The sequence below is a fragment of the Nothoprocta perdicaria genome, unplaced genomic scaffold (genome assembly GCF_003342845.1).
Source record: "Nothoprocta perdicaria isolate Ctin4 unplaced genomic scaffold, notPer1 scaffold_211, whole genome shotgun sequence".
NCBI lineage: Eukaryota > Metazoa > Chordata > Aves > Tinamiformes > Tinamidae > Nothoprocta > Nothoprocta perdicaria.
This window is the reverse complement of record NW_020455328.1, coordinates 584,255-600,204: the sequence shown is the minus strand read 5'-3', so window position 1 is coordinate 600,204 and position 15,950 is coordinate 584,255. Positions and strand designations below refer to the sequence as shown.

Sequence of the window (15,950 nt, the reverse complement as noted above, 5' to 3'; positions counted from 1 at the left end):
CAGCCCCAGTCCTTCTAGTTAAGGACTAGCATCCCTGCAGCAGTGGGATGGGAGCTGTAAGCTGGAGCACAGGCTCAAATTGCAGGGCTTCCAGCAGAGGTGAGGAAGCATAAAAGGGACCTTGCACCTTCCTTTACAGCAGTGTCTGCCCAAGCTCCACAGTGGAGTGTGGTGCAGAGGCACCTCGTTTCACTGCTGAAAATCTCACCCGCTGCGTTGGTGGTTAGCCCAGGAACAGGCTGCCCAGGGAGGCTGTGGAGTCTCCTTCTCTGGAGATCTTCCAAACCCGCCTGGATGCCGCCCTGTGCCCCGTGCTCTGAGTGTCCCTGCTGGAGCAGGGGGCTGGACTGGATGATCTCTAGAGGTCCCTGCCAACCTCAACCATGCTGTGATTCTGTGGTGGGTTCCAAAGGGTTCTCAGAGCTTCAGCCCAGCGTGTTTCTCAGCCCTGGGCAGGCTGGAGCTGAATGCGGACATTTTGTGAACCAAGGTAAGGCTGCCAAATGGACTTAAGGCTGCAAATACAGAATTGCCATTCAGGGGAATGAGACAACAATGGTTTATTTTTTAAAACAGCAGTAAAAAATCCCAAACGAATGTTTAAAAACACCAAACAAACAAAAAAGCAAACAGAGAGAGAAGAAAGACTGAGGCTGTACATAACCACTTGTAAACACAGATGAAACTTCCTAGCACAGACAAAGCAAATGTCTGAGAAGAGATCCTAAAGAGAGAGGTGCCAATACTCTTAGTGCATGGCGAGACTGGGGAACGTACTGCCTGCCCCAGGCCGCAGGTGCAAAACCTTACAGCTTCGGGGGTCCAAAACCAGCCTGGTGAGCATTAGATGAGCTTGCCAGCTCTGGATTACCGTGCTGCCGCTGCCGCAGCTCGCTGGGAGAGCGGCCGAGGAGCCCGCGAGGGCCGCACAGCCCTGGGCCTCAGCGGGATGAGGGACGGGCTCCCAGGCCGCAGCTCTGGGCCTCATCGGGATGAGGGACGGGCTCCCAGGCCGCAGCTCTGGGCCTCAGCGGGATGAGGGACGGGCTCCTGGGTTGCAGCCCTGGGTCTCAGCGGGATGAGGGACGGGCTCCTGGGTTGCAGCCCTGGGCCTCAGCGGGATGAGGAACAGGCTACCAGGCCGCAGCTCTGGGCCTCAGCGGGATGAGGGACGGGCTCCCAGGCCGCACAGCCCTGGGTCTCAGCGGGATGAGGGACGGGCTCCCAGGCAGCAGCCCTGGGCCTCAGCAGGATGAGGGACGGGCTCCCGGGCCGCACAGCCCTGGGTCTCAGCGGGATGAGGGACGGGCTCCCGGGCCACAGCCCTGCAGTGCCCCCAGCGCTGTGGGCAGCTCCCGTGTCTCCATGAACGGCCTCTGCGGCACGCGGGGTACCCGCCAGGCCCCTCTCACACGCTCCGCTTCACAAAAACAAGAGAAAAACAAGGGTGGGTTTGCAATGAGAAAGCTGCCGCCAGCTTTCCTAGCTGCTCCGGGGAACAAAGGTGATTGTTTTATATTTCTAAATGGTCAGTGGATGCAATCAATCCCTCTCCAGATCTTTCTACTGCCAGTACCATCTGCACAGGACGGGGACGAACTGACCTAGCTGCTCTTGCAGTCTCTCTGTGTGTGTTATTCACTGGCAGGTGCTACGGGCCGGTATTTCTGGAAGATCCAGGTGGCTGGAATCACCAGTGTGAAGAACAACAGCCTTAAAACAATAACGGAGATGCAGTACGCATCACACGCAGGTCTGTCCCAGTCTGGATACCATCTGGAATCACCTATAAACAAAACAGATTGCTTGTTTCCAGGTATATCTGCATCAAGGGCAACAAACTTGAAATAGTAATTTCAGTGATACTTACTAATGACTTTGTCACGCTCAGCATTTTCTGGAAGCAGAAAAGAAATGAGCATAAGCAGACTGACAAATCAGTAACAACTCAAGTCTAAGGAAAGGACAACTGTGAGCATCTCAATGGGCTACGAGCTTTATATGGGAGATGGATTTTTTTTCCTGCAAGAAATGAGGAGCTGTTGGCTCCAGGAAAGCCTTACAGCAACCTGTGGGGCTTTACGGAGGAGAGCTGGTTCAAACCTTGCTGTCTTCTTCCTAGAAACTGCTCTAGGAAGAGCCTGCTCCCTCAAGTGTTTTCCCAAAATTACAGTTTTTACCAACTAGTACTTCTGTCAAGGGGAACAAATGAGGGCAACACTATCTTAAACAGCAGCCACTGCACGTCCCAGGCTGTGACCGGCAGCAGCCAGAGCAGACCCCATTCCACCACTGCTTGGAGTAGAAAACAGGCCATCTTCCCCACTCCTTAAGCACCACAACAACCTTGACCTCCCAGTGCATCCTTTAGGAGCTGGAGGCTGCTGAGCATTGTATCCCACCAGCATCCTTTCAGGCGCCTTTGCTTTTCTGTGTGTCCCTGGGGAGGAGGCTGCTTGTCTGGTACTTACTGCACAGCTTGTTGGCACACTGGTCGCCGTGGCACATGCTGCACGGTGCTCCCCTCTCGTATGGGCGCCTTGGGTAGTTGCCGCTGCGTGGCAAAATGACACTGCTCTGAAACCACCCTCACGAGCAAAATGTTCACTGCTAATTATTTTTACATATGTATATTATGTTACTGCTGATTTCCCCAGCACCAAGAGAGCCTTGGTTGAGGCATCCTAACACTGTTTGGCATTGAGAGGCTGCGTAACAAGGACCAAGACATCAAGGAAAAGGACAACCTGGGCAACCAGTTTTTTAACTAGGGAAATGACACTGTCAGCCATCAGGTTACTGGGAACTCTAGAAGGAATTGGGTCTCTAAGTAGGATTTAGCTGCCTAAAGCTATACCTGAGTTGGGCTAACCTTCAAAACTGACCTTCTCAACTAAATGTCAAAGTGAGGACTGGCCATCTGTTATTCTCCCAACCTACTAATATGGGGTGTAAGGCTTTGAGGGGAATATTTTTGTGCTTTGGCACAGATAAAGACCTGGATCATTTCAAAGTATCTTGTTAGGTACACAAGTTGGTTCCTCGAGGATGAAGGATGAGCAATAACAACGCCCAACCTCCTTGAGTTTATGGATTGTCATAGAGCTGGCCCAAAACATTATGTACACAAAGTTTTTAAACTTAAGTTTATATTGTGGTGGCATTAATTAGCTGAAGAAGGTTTTTAAAAGTCCATCCTAGTTTCAGTTAATATCCTAAAAATGATGCATATCTAATGTAGTAACAAGCGGCACGACCACATCTTTGCCCTTTCAGAAGGATCTCTGGATGAACTTGTGCCTTGAGCAGCCCCAGCCTCACAACTCCAGATTCTCATACTGGTGCTAAGACAGAGGGTTAAAGCACTGCACACTGCTCCCTCAGTATTTATCCAAATCATTGAGCTACAGGCTTAATTATACAGGCAAATGTGTAAATATTTGCAGACTTTGGGCCTGTGCCTTGGCAACCATCTGGGGCCCTCTTGGCACTCAAGAGCAATAGATCAGTTTTCAAATGATTGCTTTACTATGCTAATTTCAGCCTCTTGTATTTTACCCTTTCTGCCAGTACCACTGTTTTTTGGCCAGGATCTGCAATCCTCATTAAGCCACAATCAGTTAGGTAGGCACAGGTGAATATCTTTCTCTTTTGGAGACCATTTCCTCCCACAAAATATGACTATAAGCGAGATGGCCTGATCAAATAAGGCTACAGGCTACGGGATGGAAGCAGCCATACACAAACTCCTTAAAATTTTTGTAATAAAAAAAGCTTACGCTGGTCCATAGTTGCAAATAAAGTGTGCAGCATTGGTTCCAGAGAAGCCCGTCACCCTCGGACAAAAGTGAACAGCACAGCCAACTTTGTAACTTGTAGCCCAAACGATCTGAAAAGACAGGCATGTTAAGAGCGGTGGCCAAATCCTTGTTCTGGTATTGGAGTGCTTCCAAAGGAAGTCTATGACAAGCCCTTAAGCTCAGCCCAACATCCTACCTGCAGCTCGGAGGTTTTGTGTGTGAGCAGCAACACGTCCTTATGGTTAGGGGTGAAATGCAATACCTACCTGCGTGTAATGGCCACACACTCTTCTGCAGCTATTGGTCTCGTAAGTGTAGTCATTGACCTCATTATACCAAGAGGTGATGGCTTGTTTTGCAGTAAAAATCTGCAATGAGCCCGTCCACAGGTTTTCTCCAACAGGAGTGAAGTTGGGGTGAGCTTTCCCTGGCTCTTTGAGGTAGATATTATGCTCGAATATGCATTTCTTTGCCCAGCCTTTTGCGGTCTTTGCCAAATCTGGATCCCAGCTCTGCAAAATAAAGACAATTAAAAATCACAGAGGGATCTTACCAGAGCAGTAATTCAGCAGTAGTAATTCAGTCTGGATGAAACTTGGTATCAGTATCCTACATGTTACAGTTTTACTTGTTTGTCACCACTGCTGAGACTTACAGAACCCTATGCTACATCATCTTATGGATTCAATTCCGATTTGTGTTTAGCTGCTCATTAAACATAAGGGAGTTTTTGAAGGAGTGGGTGATCCTGGTGAGTTGGTCTGTTGAATAGAGAGATGTGTAAATCAATCACGTGGAGTATTCACAAGCATGTTGGGATTTTGAGAGCCATTTAAGCTCAACCCTTTGTGCTTTGTGACTCCAAATGTTAGAGCTGAATTTGTATTTGGGCAATCACTCATTCGCTTGCCTGTTTCAATTGTATAGGGTTAGAGGAGTGTCTCTGTTTGTACTGTAGGCGTTGTCCCTCCTTTCTTGGAGATATTCAAAAGCCTCCTGGACACAATCCTGGACAACACGCTCTAGGTGACCTTGCTGATGCAGGGAGGTTGGACTAGATGATCTCCAGAACTCCCTTCCAACCTCAGTCATCCTGTGAGTCTGTGGTTATGTAATAGTATTAATAATACTGATATAGCAGTATTAATGGTAATTCAGTTTCAAGATACTTTTTTGTGTGTGTGTGAACTTGCTTGAACAAATCAGCTACTGAAGTATGTGCAAGTATTTATATTTACATTGTTATGTCTGATTGATAGTTTAACTAGACTCATAAAGCTAATTTTGTTTGTGAAACTGCATTTATACAAAAATAATAACTTGGGGGTTATTATGGGGGGAAAATGCACAAGACATGGAGGCTTTCATACAAATATCATAGCTGTTTGGGAAAAAAATAATTGCGTGTTTTTTTCCACCATGTGTCTTTCAGAGCTAATTCTGCAGCTAGGATGAGCTGTTCTTTCATTTAAGGAAGGAAAATAAGTCACTTGACTGCTGAATAGTAATGCAAGGCTCATTTTGCAGAGCTTTGGTTCAGACCTAAAAGCAATTTAGGAGAATATGTAGTATTGAACAGAAAAGAGGGGTCACATTAGTCATATAAAAAAGTGCTAATCGGCATGCTTAATTTTTAACAAAGTGTTACAAATATTGCTGGTTGTGTGTTGATACTTGCAATCTCAATTTTCTTAAAAAAATGCTTTTCCAATGACAGAAATTCCTTGAGTTCACACTCTTCATTTTTAAATATCCAAACAGACAATTACCTTCAGTAAAATGAAATTCCCTGTGACATAAAGAAACCATCTTATTTCCTCATTTTCAAAGTGCTGAAAGCCATTTAAAAATTAATAAATAAGCTGTTTTCAATTCCAATACTTTTACTTTGGTAATAGATGTTGTCATTCATCCTACTGCTTTCTTCACATTGACAGTTTCCGGGGAGAACTCATACTTAAGACTAGGAAATGACGAATATGAAAGTTACTGCATTCTTGCATTAGTTGCAATAACCTTTTAATTTATACATTTTTTAGGAGGAGGAATTTCAAGCTTTTTAAGAGGAACAATCAGGCATAAAATTACTATAATATGAATGAAAATTACTATAATATGAAAATTACTGTAAGATGAATGCTACCCTCAGTAAAATGTAGTAAGATCTTCCTAGTGAAAGGACAATAAAATAATCTCTGTAGAGTCTGGAAATCTATCTCTATCTAGAGTCTGGAACTCTGAAATATGCACTTGCAGCTCTGAATCACACTGGATATAATTCTTAATGCCTAGTTGAAGAAATCTGAAATTAGAAGTAAGTGAATGGCCACTTCCTTTGTTAGAGAATGACCACAAGAAATAGAAAATGGGCTTTAAAAAAAAAAATACTCTGGAGTCTTGCTAATTGTGAATATGGTTATGTTCTCTTCTGGTGGTGATCATGTGGGATGTTAAGAGAGAATATTATATATTGCATGTATCTTATGTGTGTATATATATATGTGTGTGTGCGTTGTGCTTGTAGATACCATGCTAGTGAGAAGTGAGAAAGCAGAAAGGCAAAATGTTGTGTGAGTGAATGTCTCAGCACTCATTTCTGCTGCACTTGTTCCGCTTTCCTTTTGAGCCCTCTGCAGCGCCTGTGCTTGGGAGCAGCTGTTAATAATTCTCTTTTGGTTCCCTGGCCATGAGAGCCCCGCAGAGAAGTGTAAAAGAAAGCTATGCAAAGGATTTGGCAGTCTCCTATGGCCTCACCACTTGGAATGTGAAAGGTTGTGCTTTGGTCTGCATCGAAACTACACCCCGGACGGCTGAACAAGTGGCTGGGAACAAGGATGCTTTTCACAGCACAAAGCTACAGTGTAAGGTTGTAGGTTGAAACCTTGAGTTTCAGAATTTAGTAATTAAGCAATGCAAAACTACGCACAAAACTATACATTTACTGCACCAACCTGTCTGATACTCACAGTCTTATCGTCTGCCTTAAAAAAATTGCAGTTATGGCCCTCCCCTCTTTTTCTTCTGCAGCCGATAATTACAAGATCATTTCTGAGACTTGTAAGCAGCAGAGCAATGTCACCTACTTGCACGTCAGTCGTGATGGTCCCTTACCATGTAAAGCATGTTGCTAGCTGCTGGAATCACTTCAGAGCGGAACCGGTTGTGGGTGCTCACACACTCATTGATAAACGTTGGGTCTCCAATATCAGGCAGTGTAGATGGTCCATAGGAGCCGTAGGAAGAACAGAAGTGCAGCAAGGCCAGCACGTGAGTAAAAGGTCTGCTTGCCATGGTTCTCAGCCTCTCATCTTCGGCTTTAAAAGCAGTATAGGAGTTCGGCTGTATAAGGTGCTTTTAGCTGTGCAGACAGCGTCTGCTTGGAAGGCTTGTGGGCTGGACTTTATCTCGGTCCTTGGTAACTCGATATGGTATTTGTGTCAGGAAATGAGTCATTTTCAGCAGTGTTGCTATGAGAATAGGGAAATTAAGCTCTGGGTTGGCCAGAGCTACAGGAGCTTTTTCTTTCTCTTCTTTTTTTTCTCCTTTCTTCATTTTTCTTTTCTTTTTTTTTTCTTTTTTTTTTTTTAATTTTGGAAACTTACAGTGGTGGGCAAGCCGCCACTCTCCTGTACTTTGACCCCTGGGATTTTTTTTTCTCTTTTTTGTTTTCTTTTTGCCCCTACATCTTTTTTTCTTAATGCATTTGCTATGGGTTGCAACGAAGTTTTGGTTTCCTGCTTTTTTCTTTTTTTTTTTTAAATAAAAATAATGTTATTGTTGAAACCATTACTCTGAACCGGAATTTTGTGACAAATCTATTTAGCTGAACCATGAATTTTCTGTAATTTCCTTTGCGTTTTTGGGAGGGATAAGATTGGCAAAGGACTGCAAGTCAAACATGCTGCAGTCAGGGCTGATTGTGAGTATCGGTTTCCCCTCCGGAGTCCTAACAATTAGTAATGATTCCCACTGATTCCAGGCCCATGGAGCCGGGTGCAGCGGGTCTTGGTGTGGCCAAATGTTGGGGTACCCAGCTCTGCACAACCCTGAGTCCCCTGCTGACCTCCCACTTGTGGTGCTTCAGGTACCCAGCCCCTCCTGCCCAGACCCACCACCTCCATCACCCTCCTCTGGCCTCCCGTTAAAGCATTTAAATCTTTATTTATCTCTAAACATTAAAGATTGTGATGGACAAGAACTGACAGTGGTGAAAGTATCTGTCTTGTTGCATGGTGACATTCTGTAGCACATAACAAGAGTCTGAACCCCTAGGGACTGTATTTATTCTGTTGAATCCTATGCTCGCCCTGAGCTGCAGAGCAGTTCGGGATCTGACTCACTGCGGGCTCAAAACATAGGACTAAGATAAAGGAGAAGACACAGCTTTAAATATTGAAAGCTCAGCTAAGCACTACTGATTTCATACAGTCTATCTCAGCTTGAAATATGGGTTTGTTTACCTTGATTCACAAATGAACTATAAACTATACATAGATAAAAGGCGGCTGGGGGCTGAACAGGCTGGAATACAAACTGGATACGTCAGTCATTTGGGCTGTCTCAGCAAGGCTGAGGTCTTCATTTCTGAAAGAGACTCTCCTGGGCCCCTTTCATCCTCACTGACATCTTCATTTTCTCCCCCTCTGCCCGCAGGCTCAGGTTGACTCTCTTCCCTCCTGCTTTAGCTCTACACCTTCAGATATTTTCATCATCTCATATCCTAAAACTCAGCTGTTCCCAGACAGCCCATCTCAGTCTTTGCTCTATTAACCTTCCTCAACAGCATGTTTGCCTTCCTCAATACCCTTCTAGCTATGGAGGACAAAGCTTAACCCTGAGGGGAGAAGAACAGAATATTAAGACTGGTAGTAATAGAGTAACTTTAATGGAAATTGATACACAAAGGCAAAATTAAGCATAGGACGAACTTTAATCTTTAATCTTCATAAATCTTCAGTAAATACTGCTAAACACATCTCCATTATCTGGGCCAGATCTCAGAAACTCTTTTAGGCATTAACATGGGCTACAGGCATGGCCATACTAGTAAGTTCTTCTAGCTTTAGCCACTGCACAGCCCCTTGAATCTTGCCTTGAGTACAAAAACAGCCTTCTCTGTGCTGCACAAACATCACCGGGATGGCAGCGAGAGACGACCACGAGTGTTTTCCAGCTGCGTGCAATCCTCTCCCAGCGATGGGGCCGCGGGGTAACTATCAGTGCCTTACGCATATATAAACGTGTGGGGATACCGCTGTTGTACTAGAAGAGCTGCACCAACACTGAGCACCAGGAGCAAGGGCCTCAGCACCGCGACGCTGAGGCAGTAGCCGTCACAGGAGGGACGGGGCTGCGGCGCGGGAGGCGGCCGAGGGGCAGGCGGCCCCGGGGGCCGTGGCCGCGGGGGCCGCGGCGGCTGCGGCGCTGTGTCCCAGTCCGGCTGCCAGCTGGCATAGCCTGAAAAACAGCATGGGAACAGCCGCTAAAACCCACCAGATGCACCTGGACTTGGGGGAAAGGGAGGAGGAAAACCTGATACGTACTTAGCAGTTTCTCGCGTTCTACGTTTTCTGTTGAGAGATCAGGAAAGAAAGCAATGGTAAGTACCATCCATTAATTATCATTCATTAATTATCATTCATTAATTATCATTCATTAATTAATTATCAATTCACTAAGCATTCATAAATGGCTATTTATGAAAATAGGTGAGCCATTGCTGCTGCCTGGACGAGGGCGCCTTCAGTGCCAGTCAGTGTTGAACACATCCCACAAGACAGGAACTAAGTCAACAAGAGCGGGTTCCCAGCACTTAGGTGGGCCTAATATTATTTTATGGAATTATAAGAGAAGCAGAAAGGAAACATCTGCTTTAGGAAGAATTTGTATCATGGGGAGGGAGCAATAGCAAATAAAAATGAAACCTAGGATTCTTTTTTTAATTAAACACAAAATTAATTTAAATGAAGCAGTTACAGATGGACAAATCTCACCAAGTACAAAATTTATCACACCTTGTTGAGAGCTGTGGTGCATTTGCATGGCTTTCTGTGTGCAGCCTGCAGGAATTACTGACTTGCCCTAAGGGACCTTATGGTAGAGCTGCTTCCAGGAACTATCATGTCATTCTTAAAAGCTCTCATCCTCCCTCGCAGTCTGCGAGGTTTGTGGTTGTCCTATGATGCATCAGTCTGTGCTTCAGCCAGGAAGGAAATAGAAATACCAAATGTTCTTTTGTTTCTACAGATGAATCTACCTGGGTGGTGGCTAGGAGGGACCTTCTCTAAAAAGCTTTATGATATTCACATTGTTGCAGGTCAGTTGTATGCCATTCGTTTAAAATGCTACTTCTGACTCTAATTTGGAACTAGTGTAATCCAAAAATATCCAGTGCTGCAAACTATTGTGCAAAAACAGGCTCTTATTGCTGTATTTCAGAAAATCACACATGTTAGAAATAGATGTGTTTTTCAGTTGCTCGCTCAGAAGTCTATAGTTTTCTGGGAATGTGACAGGAAATATTAAACAAAGCTAGAAAGCAAAGTTAAATACACTCTTTTTATACAATATATATTTGAATATATTAGAGTATTTGAATATATTTAAATATTTGAATATTTGTTGAGGATAATGTTTTAAACTTACCTTTCTGATCAGATAAAGAGGTGTAAAGTGATTGAAATGATTTATCTTTCCACTGGAAACTCTTGTTTCTGTAACTGAGGGCCTTAAAGAGCAAAGTATTCCAATTACTTTTTTGATGCTCTTTTTGCCAGTGTTTGATGCTCTTGCTTTTTTGGTGGGCTACAGATCCGCTATGTATGTAGTGCAAATTGACTCACAACTATATTTCCATTGAGAATTACAGTACTTTTATTTATCAGTAATTTCCTTTTTTTTCTTTAGTCTTACCACAGAGATTGTTTCCACACTTGTCATTACTGCATCCACTGCATGACTGTCCTACTTTATAAGGTTTTGTTGGGTAATTTCCCCTGAAAAGCAGAAGAACCATATTTTGTTATCTCATTCTTTTTTGAAAAGCAATTTAAATACACTGTTTCATCAAGCTGTTAGAATAGTTCATGATGGGGAGTTATTGTGGAGGAAAAACAGCTTTAGCAGCAAAACAATCCTTACGGTAGTTTTAAACTGCTTCGGGGTCAGAATGAAGCTCTCGCTCACGTGGGGAGCAGCTACGTGGTGACCATTGACAGTGATCAGACCTTGTGAGGAACAATGTACCACTCTGCAGAGGGTTCAGGGATCTGTACCTAGTCCCTCATTACCCTCATGCTAAAAAGAACAACAACCCAGAATCGGTAAAATCTATATCCAGAAATTGCAATGCATAGGATAAACTAGAAGACTGTCTTCCTTTTACATCTTTATTTAAAATACCTAGTTTTGAAGTCTAGGGAGGGCTGTAGAGAGGTGGACTATTTGTCAAATGAAAAGTTTGAACTTTTTCATCTTTTAATAGAATCATTACAGTTAGAAAAGACCTTGAAGATCCTCAAGTCCAACCATTTTCCTGCAGAGGCTGAAGTCAAAACAGACACAATTCCACCACTCTTGCTACTAGTCTGCAGTGAAGGCTGAGGGCAGCAGCCTCTGCTTTAAACAGCTTGGGGAACTTCCTCTTAACCAGTTGTATTTTTTTTATGTAGTTTGTTAAGACTCATCCCACTATTGGCAACATCTGATTTCAGACCAGTTAGAGGATGTCTTAAAAATAATGAAAAATCCAAACGTCGTAACTGACTTACGCTGGTCCATAGTTACAAACAAAATGTGCTGCTTTGAAGAGTCCTGGAAAATATTGAACTGTGTTACAGAAGTGCACAGCACAGCCAACCTTGTAACTTGTGGCCCACACAACCTGAAAGGCAAAGTGAGGTATGTGACATGCCCGCTGAAGGACTGAAAAAGCTCCTGGGATTCACGGGATTGAGGGAGGAAGCGAAGGGCTCTTGTGGGAGTATAAAACAGCCAGCACAGAAACAGCAGCAGAAGCCTAAAGGGAAGCTGAGGCAAATGATTAACTGATTTTTTTTGCACTAACTCAGGTTCCCCTGAAAAAATGAAAATAGGTGACATATTCACAGCCTTATTAAAATAAAAGATGCAAGATACTGCTTTCTCAACTTCTAATATCTGGCTATATATATGTGTGGGTTTTTAATGGCCAAAGCTACGTAATTTTGAGCAAGCTTGGTAATCAGCATCCTACCTCCAGGGCAAGCACTGCCCACTTGTGCTGCATGCTACCGAGATGCTGGTACAATCAGGACACATTTATCTCCTGGAGACTTCTTTGACCATTTAAAAGTCTTTCAAATAAATATTATATTTAATGAAAAAGAGAAAACATAAAGTCTCTTAAAACTGAAGTCTCTCACGGTGACCTACAAGCATGCTCCTGTTTTCTCTAGAAGGTACTTTTGCTCTGAAAAATACCTAGTCTTGGTACCTGTATAAGCACAGACTCATGAAAGCTTCTGTGTATGTGGTAGGACCCAAGAGCACATCCCAGCCTGGCACAGACATGTCTTGTGGTAAGGAGCAAGGTGCTAATACTGGTGTTTGTGTTTAAATTATAAGGTTGAAAGATGATATCAGTATGAAATTGCCAGGTGGATAATCCTTTTCCATGGTGAGAAGAGGGCCCAGAAGAGGGCCCTGCTGCTCAGGATTTTCTATTTACAATCTCATTCAGCACTAAAACAGGAAAAAGAAATTCCTGTTGTAATTTCTGTTTGATCTAAGCCTACACTTTGACCCTGTGAAATTGGTAGGTTATAAACCTCTGGACAAGTGAGACTCACCTGGGTGTAGTGACCACACTGGCCCGAACAGTCGTTGGTATCAAAATCGTAGCTCTCAACTTCATTGAACCAGTCACTGAGAGCTACGTCCACAGAAAAGATGGTGGCCGTGCCGGTCCAGATGTTTTCTCCAACGGGTGTAAAGGTGGGATGCACCTTCCCTGGAATTTTAAGGTAGATATTGTGCCTAAACTGGCACTTCTTTGCCCATGCCTTGGCAGTCTTAGCTAAAGCAGGGTCCCAGGACTGTGGGATGAGAAGAAAGCAAAACGTAACCTGCACTGCAGTGATCCAGTTGAATTCAAACACCTTTAAGCAGATATTTGCTATATGATGTGGGAATAGTAAAAAATTGATTTTTTTTCAGCTCAAGTTTGACAAGAATCATACAGAAAAAAACCATCATCCAAAGCTTTTAAATGTAATGCAACCACTTAGATCCAAGAAGTTCTTGTATGTTTGTCTTGCTCACGGTAGACTTGGTGAATCTTTGGTCTGACCACATAGGTTTGTTCTTCTGCTCTATTATTCTTAGTTAAACACAGGTAAATGGTAAGAAATTAGTATTACATGTAGTCTGAGATTTAGATCTTTCTTATGAATTTCCTTTCAGAGAAGTGACCCATATCGTTCCTGTGGTTACGCATTTAACTTCCTTTCCAGCTAAACAGCAGAGCTGCAGGGCTCAAAGTAATGGCATATCCTGGCAAGGGTTACCTCCTTATCGCATCTATCTCTCACTAACATATGCTGCTGAATAAGCTGAAAGCTACCCATGTTCTGCTCCAATATCTGTTTTATATAAATATATAAATATATAAATATATAAATATATAAATATATAAATATATAAATATACATATATACATATATACATATATACATATATACATATATACATATATACATATATACATATATACATATATATATATATGAAGCTCTGTTTTCCAGGCCAAATATTAGTACCCATATTCTCCAAACCACATTATATCAAGTGATGTCAGATGTCTGTATGCACACCCTGGCAAAACCAAAACTGAAAAATTTTTAGAACATGTGTTTTGGATTGGAAGAAATATGAGGAGATCCTGGCATCTCCCTAGGAAATCCTGTCATGCATATTGACTCTTCTAGGGCTTTTTAATACCAAACAGCCTCCCTGTGTCATGAAACATGAAGTAAATTAAGGAAAGTTACTGTAACTTTTAAAAAGTGGTAAATTAAATACTGAGAGACAAATAACATATTTTTACAATACAGCAAGGCTGGCTAAAGGTTAGCAGAGCAACCCAACCCTAAAGAAAGAAATCCCTTCAAATTAGTAAGACTGAACAAAGCTGTGAAAATTACTTTTTGTATTCTATTTTCTTCAAAGAACCACCAAATGTAGTAATGAAATTACTGACAGAAAGAAAAGCACAAATCGAATCGAGAAGATGGATTACTTTAGCAGCACAATCAATGCAAATTCCCAAGCTGATGGCAAACAGCGCCTTACCATGCGGAGCATATTGCTGGCTGGGGGGTTCACCTTGGATCGGAAGCCGTTGTGAGCTCTCACACAGTCTTTAATAAATTTAGCATCCACTATGTCAGGCAAGGGATCCTGTGCGTAAGCGTTGCAGCCAACGAGGAGATCCAAGAAGAACAAAGCAGCACAGAACAATGGGATTTTCATAATTTCTCGGTGCTCTTGGGATCTTTTGTGTTTTTAGAAGAAAAAAGCTCTTAGCTGGTGATAAAACTGGCAAGCAGGTCTTCAGGGTGTTTGTCCTCTAGATGGGGAAACACTTGAAATTTTGAAAGCAGCAGGAAGTGAAATTGCTTCACTAGGTGATTGTTTTGACCGTCACTGGCACGGGATACACCGAAACAGGCATCTGCCATGCACATCACCACAGTCACACAGAGGCAAACCTTTGCCTTTTGTTTGAGCCTGATCCATTCGGTTATTTGCTAAGGAATGCTGGAATTGGAGGTCTATCTTAAGACATACTGCAGTACAACTTTCCTAACATGTGTCAATCATGAAAATATTAGCTTTGACAAAATACAATTCTGTGCTGAGTTGACTATTTTACGGGACCTTTCCTCCATTTCAGAAGTGCTCTAAGAGTAAACAGAATTAGAGAAACTGCATATATTGAAATTTAACTTCACCAGCTGAAAACACATTCCACACCTTCTGTGGAACAGACCCGATGGCCTTCTGGTTTGTTGTGCAGCGTAAGTGTCATTTAGAAACCTCAACTGTGAATATGTGTTGACTTCATTCTTTATGAAGCACTGTAAGTGTTGGTAGCCTAAAATTATTGCAAGAGCTTTCTGTGCTCCCAGAAAGAGAGACACTACCAGCATGAACTGTCCTATTGTAAAATTCCAAGACTGATAATTTATAATTTCCTGAGACTATAGGCATAGACTGTGTTGGGATTTGTATGGTTTGTTGACCGTTCTACATTTTTTTTTTTTTATTTTTCAAACCTAAAACAAATTGTGCAAACTCAAAAAAGCATTAGAACAGCCACCCAGTTGGAGAACAAAGGTCTGTAGCTAAGATTTAGGTAAGTTTAAAGAGAAAATTTGTGGAAGACTGCAAGTAGCATTCATGGTTCTGACTCCCTGATCGTTTTCAGGGCAGGCCTCACCATGCCAAACACCTGTGGAAATGATTGTTCTGGTGTTGCCTTTCCTGGTTGCTTGGTAACTTTTTATCCCGCTTAAATGATACTTTTGTTTTGTCTCAGAGAATTTATGAAGATCTGTGACATCTCAGAAAGGGCTGTAGCCCCTCAACACGCTCACAGCTATGTCTGTGCTATAAACAGGAGGCTTATAACCAAGTATTTCTTTGTGCACATGTGTACAGCTGACTGAATGATTTTCTTGTCATTTTCCTCTTAGTTCTGCCACAATTCCTTGACCAGTATCAGGAAGATAGGGTCAGCTATAGGAGGGATACATGATGTATGTATGTATGGCTGATGTAACCTTCTTCCTGTCAATCCCAGGATGTGGGTTTTCCCCTCAGCTGCCTCCTGGCCTGCCAGGACTCTCATTTCCACCATATCTGTGCTCCCCAGAAGCCTGCAAGGAATCACATAGGTGAGCCCAGGAGGACAGTGTGTGCGGGAGGGAATGTAGCAGTCCTAATTATGATGATTCATTTAATAATCCAGCAGTCTGGCACTTTTTTATTAGTACAGGAAAAAAAAAAAAAAAAACCATTTTTTTGGAAACTTACTTGAGACTTTTGTGAGGCAGAAAGCTCCCCATGCCCTCTCCAAGCTCCGATGCTTTTCTGCAGAGCTAGACTCTA

At 43.0% G+C, this 15,950-nt stretch overlaps 2 protein-coding genes across 2 annotated transcripts; both read right to left on the bottom strand.

Annotated features, from left to right (window-relative positions):
- Nucleotides 1-1,420: 1,420 nt before the first annotated feature.
- LOC112946640 (glioma pathogenesis-related protein 1-like) lies at nt 1,421-7,151 on the bottom strand. The gene is made up of 6 exons (XM_026038530.1): nt 6,912-7,151; nt 4,067-4,312; nt 3,780-3,889; nt 2,472-2,554; nt 1,871-1,897; nt 1,421-1,786 (listed from the first exon to the last, which is right to left on the bottom strand). Exons 1-6 carry the CDS (start codon nt 7,089-7,091, stop codon nt 1,635-1,637), a joined length of 798 nt encoding a protein of 265 aa, XP_025894315.1. The 5' UTR covers nt 7,092-7,151; the 3' UTR covers nt 1,421-1,634.
- Nucleotides 7,152-9,024: 1,873 nt separating this feature from the next.
- LOC112946649 (glioma pathogenesis-related protein 1-like) lies at nt 9,025-14,309 on the bottom strand. The gene is made up of 6 exons (XM_026038537.1): nt 14,130-14,309; nt 12,629-12,874; nt 11,570-11,682; nt 10,713-10,795; nt 9,344-9,370; nt 9,025-9,257 (listed from the first exon to the last, which is right to left on the bottom strand). The coding sequence occupies exons 1-6, from the start codon at nt 14,307-14,309 to the stop codon at nt 9,025-9,027; spliced, it is 882 nt and encodes a 293-aa protein (XP_025894322.1).
- Between the last annotated feature and the right edge of the window lie 1,641 nt (nt 14,310-15,950).